Below are 10,947 nucleotides of genomic sequence, written 5' to 3'. Positions count from 1 at the left end.
AAAGTTTTTTTCTTAAATTGTTAATATTTGTCGTAATTGTCTTAAAAGTAATAGAAAACGATATTCATATGGTTTATACCACGTCACATTAACCCATAAATGCTCAGAGAACACATTTCCATTTGAACCCTTGCCACGTAATGAGTGCGACGAAAAAATATTCGATAACCAGTGTTTCTATGTTTTTAACGATGCTCTTTTCGATAGTGTTGGTTAAAAATACCTCCGACAATATTAAAGCATATACAAAAAAAAAAATGTGACGTGATACGTCAAAACAAAGTTTATATTTGCAAATTATAGCCTAACATTTGCATGCTTAAGATAAATTTATAAAAAAAACTTTTTTATCGCAGACCTGTGTTATTTTTCTGACACAACAAAACATAAAAGTGTATGTTTGGAATGCGGCACTGTACGGGTCCGAAACATGGACGGTGGGCGCGGCGGAAAAGAAAAGGTTAGAAGCGTTAGAAATGTGGTGTTATAGGCGAATGATGAGGATAACGTGGATAGAAAAGGTTAGAAATGAAGAGGTATTAGAAAGAATAGGAGAACAGAGGACTCTATGGAAGTCAATAATAAATAGGCGAGATAGGTTGGTAGGACACCTTCTCAGGCATGAAGGTCTAGTCAGAGACATATTACAGGCAGAAACAGGACTTATGAGTAGAGATCGAACTAGATAAGATTACTGTATTTCTACCCCTTTCCGACCAATGCAACGGTCAGCTTACATACTTAATTACTCTCTAGTCCTGATACCAAGAAAATATTTGATCTTCAAATAAAGACTGCTGACAAAAAAGTACTAGACTTTCATCTATCTAGAAATTTTGGTGTACTGATGTCTATTTAGCATGCAGTTTGTACTAATTCATAAAACGCTATTTAAAGACAGCAGGTAGAATTGGTCTATCGGAACTGTCTACGACGTGCTGACGAGACCCAAGAAGGTCGAAATCGCAATTCACGTCTGGCATTACATGACTTGGCTTGGTTGGTTACGTGCCTGTCACATAGGGTTAGTTACGCCATAGACTCAGTTTAACAACTTAATATCCTTCAGGACCTGCTGAACATTTTCTAAAAGGTAGAAATATATTATAGAGGGCGTTTAGCGCGCTGTTTGTATTCAAATAACTATCAAATTAAATATACCACTTCCTGAGAAGACAAGGCTGATAATAGAGAAAGATTATTTATAGATAATAACGCATTTGATACAATGTTACAGTACATTTTCTTTCTGTAGACGTTATTAAAATTTAAAGTAGATAGAAAAATTTCTCCTGGAATCAATTCCGAGTAACATTCCAACATTCTCTTATGGGAAATCTCAGCGATACTATTCAGTGAATGAATTTTTATTGTAACGTTCCTTAGGGAGAAGCGCGGCGTTTTCCTTAGAGAATGTTGGTCACAACGAAAGAAAACGTGGCACGTCAATGTGACGTAAATACAGACAGTTAAACGGATGCAAAAGTGGGTCACGTTCAATTTCCAATAGTACAATAGGACAATACAGTCGCGTGAATTTAACTGCATTTTATTTATAGTACAAACGTTACCGTATAGATACGTTATTTTAGATGCAAACTTTTTATTCGAAATTTTTTACGGGGTCTTTCAAAACTGCGTGTACGTAGCGCAACTACAGCTTAGCGAGACCAAGACCAATACCAAAACTGTCCTTGGTCTTCTTTATTTGGTATTGGTTTTCGTCTTGCTCAAATGCTTCTAGTCTCGGTCTTTCCCAAATTTTTCTTTCAGTTGAATGTCACTTTGTTTAATACATTCCATTTGAAAATTTGAAAGTAATTTATAGGGTTGTTCGGAAAGTCATTTCGTTTTTTTTGTGGAAATGAAAGACAGTTTTCGTATAATAAACAAATACTTTATTAAATTATATATTGACCGTTCTGGTCCAACACCTTTTGTCATCTTTCTGGTAGTAGCATAATTCCACGCTCATAAAATTTTTGGTCTTTGCTGGCAAAAAACTGATCGAGGAGGTTTTTGACCTCCTCATTTGAGGTGAAGGTTTTACCGTCTAAAAAATTTTGGAGTGACCGGAACAAATAATAATCCGATGGTGCCAGGTCTGGAGAATATGGTGGGTGTAGCATTGTATCCCATTCAAGCTGTAAAAGCTTTTGGCGAGTGACCAAACTTGTGTGAGGTCTCGCGTTGTCTTGGTGAAACACTACACCTTTCCTGTTGATTAGTTCTGACCTTTTCTGTTGAAGTGCATCATTCAGTTTGTCCAGCTGATGACAGTAGACTTCCGAATTAATCGTTGTGTTATCCGGTAAAAGCTAAAAAAAAACGATTCCTTTAAAATCCCACCAAACAGACAGCATCACCTTTTTTTGGTGAATATCGGCTTTGGAAATGGTTTGAGCCGGTTCATCTTTTTTGCTCCATGACCTCTTGCGTTTGACGTTGTTGTATACAACCCATTTTTCGTCCCCAGTGATGATGCGCTTCAAAAACGGATCATTTTCGTGACGTTTGAGAAGCGAATCGCAGACGTCAATGCGGCGACACAGATTTCTCTCTGTGAGAACATGGGGAACCCATACATCGAGCTTCGAGGATAATCCCAGGCCTTTCAAGTGGTCATAAACTGTTGAATTTGATAAATTTAACCTCAATCCGATCTCACGTGTTGTTATTCGCCGGTTCACATCAACTAATGCCTTTATCGCGTCTTTATCAGCTTCAACCGGCCTTCCCGAACGTGGTGCATCTTCGACATCAAAATTGCCGGATCGAAATTTAGCGAACCAGTTCTGGCACTGGCGTACTGTCAACACACCTTCTCCATACACATCAGTCAATTTCTTTCTGGCTTGAACAGCATTTTTACCCTTTCTGTAGTAAAACAGTAAGATATGTCGAAAATGCTGCTTATCGCTCTCCATATTTAAAAGGGCACCAACCAAAAACTACTGCGTAGAATTAATTGGAATTTTTCACACACAAGCCTTGCTATATGAGCTCTCAAAGCATATAAAAATTATACGGCTTAAATGTGAAGTTGGGTGCAAAAGAATACAATTAAATCCTCTGTCGGGAAAAAACGAAATGACTTTCCGAACAACCTGATATTTATTTCTAGAGAAAATGGGTTGGACGGTTGAAAATATGTTGAAATACTTAATACATAATTTGAAACGTAAATCCTCATGATATACAAGTGGTTTTTATTAAAATTTTTAATTCAATATAAATATCAACGAGCCGATTGATCATCATAAGGTCGTCAGTCCTAAGACTGGTTGGACACGCACCTCCATTCTTTCCTATCCTGAGCTAATCTGCGCATTTCCCTAAAACTAGAGCAACTCACATCCTTAACTATTTGCGAACAGTAATCTAATCTCGGCCTACCTCTACCCCTTCTAGCTTCCGTCTCTGTTTTATGACTAGACCTTCATACCTGAAAAGGTGTCATACCAACCTATCTCGCCTATTTCTTACTGACTTCCTAAGAGTCCTCTGTTCTCCTATTCTTTTTTAGTATCTCTTCATTTCTAACCTTTTCTACCCACGTTATCCTCATCATTCTTAACTTTTCTATTCCGCAGTGCCCACCGTCCATATTTCACACCCGTACAACGCCGCGCTCTAAACATACACCTTTAATTACGTGTAAATTTAAATATTTTTATAATTTGCTTTTGGGTCGCATTTTAAAGGCTTTTGAGCCGCATCCGAACCGTGGGTCGCATTATAGACAAGCATGCATAATTATATGCAAGAAAACAGATAAAGGACATATATTTGATTGTTGAATAATGTCGATGTGTTGCGTCTAATAACTGTGCAATCTAGACTCTTTTAGATTTTATCGATCCGTAAAATGTGGAATTCAAAAAACGATTTACTAGGAAATTGTTACAGTTCGAGTCAATTATCCTGCGTATAAACTTAAATTGATTGTGAAAAACACCTTTTCAGTATTGAATTTAATCCTTAATCCTAAAAAAGATTTACGAACATTTGGACCGAAACTGGCCTCCGTCTGCTCTCGGTTACGTACTTACGACGAGAACATGACGAAGAATATCTACACGTATTTCTTAACACCCCAGTTAGGTGTATTCCCCTTTCCAGAAAGCACATTGGGTTAAATTAGAAATAGAATTATTAAAAATTCCTGAACGTATTTTAAATTTGATCAATGTTGACCAGTGAAGATTGAGAAGACCGGAGAATTAGTTTTTTCCTGAATTACCCACTAATCACCAAGGATGTTATAAAAACCCAACATCAATCTGAAACAGCCGAAATCACCTCTTTTTGGACAACATAGAATTCCAGCAATTGTTTGTTGCGTAAGACGCGAGGTCAGTGAACATTTCGTTATAAATTTGTAGTTTTGTGTTTAGGACACCTTCAGTTTTCATAATACAGGGTTTGTCCGGAAAGTAATAGGACTGATTTCCTTCCACCGCGACTGTACTACGGAGCGTGCGCGCACCGACTGGATTCGGTAGAGGGCATTCCTAACTAACGATGAGCGGCTGGTGAGTTGTCTCCGAGCACCTGGAGAGTCAGAATAGCCTTTTTCGCGCGACGTGTTTCTGTGAGTGGTGCAAGCCGAAAATTTAAACATATGTGAAAGTGACCCCCAATTTTTGAATAACGTAATCACAGGTGACGAGTCATGGATCTTTGAGTATTGTCCCGAGACAAAGAGGCAATCTTCCGAGTGGCACACGCCGGCGTCTTCTCTCCCAAAAAAGGGAAGAATGAGCAAATCCAAAGTGAAAACGATGCTCATTGTCTTTTTTGACATGAAAGGCATCGTCCAGCATGAATTTGTTCCTCCTGGACAAACCGTCAACGCCAAGGTTTACGTGGAAGTGCTCAAAAGACTCAAACGAAGGGTCAGTCGTGTCCGACAAGACATCGCTGCCGACAGGAAGTTGCACCACGACAACGCCCCGGCTCACACCGCCTTTCTTGTGGACAGCTACCTGACCAAGGCCGGCATCCCAACGCTTCCGCAGCCGCCCTACAGCCCAGATGTGTCCTCTCCGGACTTTTTTGTTTGCTCGCCTGAAAAGGCAAGCATTTTGAGACTACAGAGGGGTCCAAGCAGCATGCACCGCGGCTCTTGAGACTATTCCGGAGAATGCCTTCCATGACGACTTCAATGCATGGAAATCGCGCTGGCAGCGCTGCATCGACGCAGAAGGAGCCTATTTTGAAAGTTTTTAAAGAATTGTAACGATTGGCTCAATAAATTTTTTTAAATCGACTCAGTCCTATTACTTTCCGGACAAACCCTGTACGATATGTTGTGTGTGCTATGGCATCATTACGCTGAGTTTTTATATTTAGTATAGATCTTTCGCCGAGTCGATACGGAAAAAGCCATAGATCATTTTCACAACGGGGTAGGTGCAAAGATGGAAAAGGGCACTTTCTCAACCAATACGATACGATTCGATTCAGATGGAATCCAACATTATATTCGTAGTGAAGTACACAAAAATTATGTAGCGTTAAGAAAAAAAATATTTGTTTTATTAATCTGCAGCTAAATTTTTTTACGTCATTAACAATATTCACTTTTGCTAGATTGTAGATTTTTCTGCTGAAACCGAAACTGGTGCCGAAACTAGATTTTTTTGCCGAAACCGAACCTTCAGTCGGTCACTAATACCTACCTTGTGCCACTGTTTTTTTAGCTGCAAAGGAGTTCGACTTGCGTTTTCCATCCGCCTCGTCTTCAATGACAATGACGGTATTCTCTTCTTCAACCACATTTGTGGTGGTAACAGTTTCGGCAGCATCGTCTCCATCTTCATCAAGTTCACCTAAAATAAAGGTAATTATTTCAATAAGGAAATGACAGTTATCATTTGTACTTATCTAATATTAAAAATGTGCACAAACAACATGTTTGTTAGCAAAAACGTGAAGACAGGGGCTAGATACAATTGTAATGTTGTTGTCACCCTATAATTGCGAAAATGGCATCTTAATTTATCTTATACTTCAACCACCACCAGCTTGAAATTATTTTTTTAAAAATATATCGTGAACATTGTTTTTTACGTAAAGTAAAAGATTCTCCGAATCTATTGACAGAAAAATAAACTTTCTGCCTTATGTCGAACCTTTATCTCAAGAATCAGCTTCAGACGTTACAATAGGTTATATTTTGTGAGAAATTCTCCGAATTTATTGACAGAAAAATAAACTTCTTTCATTTTATATCGAACCCTTAGGAATCATAAAAATCAGCTTCAGACGTTAAAATTGTTAAAATTTGTTAATATTTTTGTTTCGTCTGAAGGAGCCATTATTTACTTGGTAAAACAATTGTTGTAGTGTTATCAATTCATAAAAATGTGTGCTTTTTATTATTTATTATAGAAGGTTGATACCATAAAAATATGACACAGTTTCAAAGTATACGTATATACTTCGTCGTTCAAAAAATATCTGTAAATTTTCGGAATTACTTAGGATCTGCGTATTTATCAGACATTATAAACACCCCTGTATGAAAGCGAGATAGAATACCCTCTGGCAGTTCACGGCGTGAGGACTTCCCCGCACTGTCTGCACCGGTTCCTTTAAAAGCTTTAAAAACTACATTGGCCTGTTATGCTTATCAAGATTTAATAGTTTTTAACTAATGAGGATCCGAGATAAAAATGTTCAGTCACTCAGTCTCGAAAGCGAGACTCGAGTCTCAGTCTCTCATTGAGTCTCTTTGGTGTCGCTGAGAGAGACTGTCAAAAAAACTGTTTAGCATCTCTGAACGAGAGACTCGAGTCGCTCATAGAGAGATCCTCATTTCATATCCAGTCTTTGAACGAGAAACTCGAATCTCTGAACAAGAGACTCGAATCTCTCATAGAGATCCTCATTTTTGCGTCCAGTCTCTGAACGAGAATCTCGAGTCTTTCAGAGAGATCGTGATTTTTTCGTCCAGTCTGTAAAAAATATTTTATAAAATTATATGACGAGTTATTTCTTTTAATTTAAAAAATCATTAGCATATTCTATGAAAACTAATCATTTATTTAAAGTCCACAAACATTTCAGAGACTCCAATCTATCTATGAAAGACTCGAGTCTCTCAATTTTTCAATTTTATTCATTCAGTCTCTCTGTGAGAGACTCGAATCTCTGAATTAACAATTTTATCGTTCGAGTCTCTCATACAGAGACTGTGAGAGATCCTTAAAACACCTGGACAATTACTAGAGACTGTGAGAGACGCTCTAAGAGACGCTGAAAGACTCTGAGAGACTGGAAATTTTTGTCTAGGGGAGTTTAGTATTTTAAATAATTTTCGATATAAATGGAAATTTAAATCCCTTTGTTATCGGTTGGTAATCGAATAATTGGTAGAGATGATCATGGCATGACCATAATGTAGGTATAAATAACCAATTTATAATTAAATTTGAAACAACGGACTACTAATTGCATATGCTCATCCTTTATCAAATGGTACTGTCATGACCGTCTGCTTTATTTAAAGAGTATTTTATATTTAAACAGTCGTTTATTCAAATCAGTTCGTAATTTTCATTACGTTTACAAGTTTAATCGGATAATCGCATTGTTACCAACATTTATAAAATAGTTTAATCGGTCGAAGTATCCGTAATTTAATAATAAACAGAATTTAAGATTTTTTTAATTCTCTTGCTACTGCAGTAGTTGTAGTTTGACAGAATTGAACTGTTTCTCAAATTATACAGAATTTTTGATTTTTTTAAAGGGGTGGGTTAATTCTATATGTTACTGAATTATATTTATCCACTACAGATAACCTCAAAATAAATATGATAAAAATTGTTGCTACTGTCACTTCCTCGCCGGGAATCGAACCCGGAACCATGGTTTTACCCACCAGTACTCTATCACTAAGCTACGAGGAGCTAATTAATTTAAAGTTATCTGTAATGGATAAAGTTTAAAGGTATGGCCATGGGTACTGATATTGTTTAAAGGCAACAATATTATTATGTCTTGATCACCAATGAATGAAATAATGTAATACCTTATTTTAAAAGCATTCACTTCGGCTCGGGTGGCAATTCACATGCAGTCTGAAATAACCCTGTTTCTTCCCTTGATACGTAATGTACTATTTCAGTTATCGAAAATTCACGAATGAACCATCCTTGATTTGTTCGTCTGTTCCCGAACCGAGCTCAGTCTGCCAAATATTACTGCCCACCACTTACTTCTTCAAGACCCTAACTTTGGTATTCTGTCATCACTGGCCTGATTTTTTTTTTGTCATTTTTTGTTGAATATCATAGACTACTACTACAATACGTATTAAATTTGTTGATTCGTTGATTTTTGTAGTGTACGTAATTAGTGGGAGAAAGAAGCAGATTATAATCTGCCCATAATTATGGGCAATGTGACCATGAACCTACTTCACTCATTTTCGTAACTATTATAACGTATTTCCGTAACAATTTATTTGTTCTTTCAGATTCTTGTTTAGAATTGTTAATTCTGTCAGCAAACAGAATTTCAATAAAATCCATTATCCTTATTCCTTATTACCCTCTAAAGCTTATTTTTACTTATTTCACTAACAGCCTGTATAATATTCTTTATCATCATAAGGTCGTCAGTACTAAGACTGGTTGGACACGCACCTCCACTCTTTTCTTTCTGACCTAATCTTCGCGTTTCCCTAAAACCAGAACATTCCACATCCTTATTTGCGAACAGTAATCTAATCCAGATCTGCCTTTATTCCTCTTATATGTCTCTGACTAGACCTTTATGCCTGAAAATGTGTCCTACCAACCCATCTCGCCTGTTTTTTACTGACTTCCTTAAAGTCCTCTGTTCTCCTATTCTTTCTAATATCTCTTCATTTCTAATAAAAAAATTGGTCTGAGCACACTGGTCGGTGCTAATACGACTAACTTCCCATTAGATAATACAGTTATTGTAAAGTACATTCGTTTCTAAAGTTTGAAAAAAACGCGGCACAATAATAAATAACAAACAATGTTTGAGAGTTCGTCATTTTATAAACCCATAAGAAACAGTATTTCGTCTGAGAAAACCGAATTGATAGAGTACTTGCATCAGTCAATTGGTAAATACTATTTTTTATTGTTTATCGATTGTTTATAACAATTCATTTTGTTATAAACAAATTTTTATTATAATATGTTATTATAATATGTTATTCCCTGTCTTGAATAATGATATTTCGTTATTATTGATTCCGTAACTTCATTGTTGTGATTAGATTAGAACGTATTTTAATTAAATTGTTTGTAATTAATTCGTTTTTTTTTTTATAAAAAAAAAACGGCTTGACCGATTTCGTTCAAATTTCTTTCAGATCTTCATTATGATAATATCTTTCGAAAAAATTTTGGTTGAGGGCGATATCTCAATCCGTTCTTGAGATATCGAAAACGAAAAAAATGCTGACATACGAACGTACGTACATACGTACGTACGTACGTACGTACGTACGTACGTACATACACACATCATCAAAAAAATTGGCTAGCATGCTACTAATATGTTAAAACGTGGAAATATAATGAAAATTCCGATTTCACTTTTCGACCCAATTACAATAACTTCCTAATGGGAAGTTAATAATTCCAAGAGGTCTGTATTCTGTCGAAATTGCCTGATCTCATCGGCGCGTCGCAGACAGCTCCGACAAAACACAGACCAACTTTTACCTGCTGTCTTAATAGAGCGTTTTAGAAAACACCACAAATGGCGCGGTAAACGCCATCTGTAGTACGATGCTACATTTTAGAATTACGTATGCTCCTACAAGGTCCATTTAAATATATGGATATCTACTTGCTGAAACGTATCCCGGCGTAGCTAACCTCAACGTGATAGGCACGTTACCATAATCGAATAAAATAATTCAAAGTGGTTTGTATTCGGTCAAAACTGCCAGACGCGGATCGCGATTTCGATCTTTTTGGATATCATCAGCGCGTCGTAGACAGCTCCGACAGAACACAGACCAACTTTTACCTGCTGTCTTAACAGCGCGTTTTAGAAAATACCACAAATGGCGCGGTAAACGCCATCTGTCGTACGATGCTACATTTTAGGATTACCGCGCCATTTGTGGTATTTTCTCTTCATTTCTATCATCATTATGCTTACATATAAAAAATTGTTACAAATAAGTAACAATAAGCAACCAAACCATTTATTAAAAAATTTAATAATGGAATCACTTAGGTCACTCTAGTGACCTATAAACCTATAAATGTTCAGCGAAATGATTCGTCGATAAATTAACTACGTGGTGGCATTCCGACTATCCGATAGCATAATTTATCGCGTGTAGTACAAATGCTCAAACATTTCCTACACACATTGCAAAGGGAGGCAATCTACGAGGGTGGATTGATAAGTTTCCGGCCTAACCAAGAGATGACGCCACTAGGCCTACCTTGAGGTGACATTCTATAGTACCATCCTTGGANGTACGTACGTACGTACGTACGTACGTACATACACACATCATCAAAAAAATTGGCTAGCATGCTACTAATATGTTAAAACGTGGAAATATAATGAAAATTCCGATTTCACTTTTCGACCCAATTACAATAACTTCCTAATGGGAAGTTAATAATTCCAAGAGGTCTGTATTCTGTCGAAATTGCCTGATCTCATCGGCGCGTCGCAGACAGCTCCGACAAAACACAGACCAACTTTTACCTGCTGTCTTAATAGAGCGTTTTAGAAAACACCACAAATGGCGCGGTAAACGCCATCTGTAGTACGATGCTACATTTTAGAATTACGTATGCTCCTACAAGGTCCATTTAAATATATGGATATCTACTTGCTGAAACGTATCCCGGCGTAGCTAACCTCAACGTGATAGGCACGTTACCATAATCGAATAAAATAATTCGAAGTGGTCTGTATTCTGTCGAA

The 10,947-nt window shown here is 37.0% G+C and overlaps 1 protein-coding gene across 1 annotated transcript in view; it reads right to left on the bottom strand.

Moving 5' to 3' along the window:
* LOC108734483 (ninjurin-1-like) overlaps positions 1–10,947 on the bottom strand; it is a 25,771-nt gene that overhangs the window by 5,296 nt on the left and 9,528 nt on the right. Inside the window, exon 2 of the mRNA XM_018466069.1 lies at positions 5,685–5,834. Coding sequence (XP_018321571.1) covers positions 5,685–5,834 — 150 coding nt within the window. The remainder of the gene's footprint in view (positions 1–5,684; positions 5,835–10,947) is intronic.

The sequence above is a fragment of the Agrilus planipennis genome, unplaced genomic scaffold, assembly GCF_000699045.2.
Source record: "Agrilus planipennis isolate EAB-ADULT unplaced genomic scaffold, Apla_2.0 scaffold129, whole genome shotgun sequence".
Classification (NCBI taxonomy): domain Eukaryota; kingdom Metazoa; phylum Arthropoda; class Insecta; order Coleoptera; family Buprestidae; genus Agrilus; species Agrilus planipennis.
Note: the sequence above shows the minus strand (reverse complement) of the source record. Positions and strands in the feature narration are given on the sequence as shown.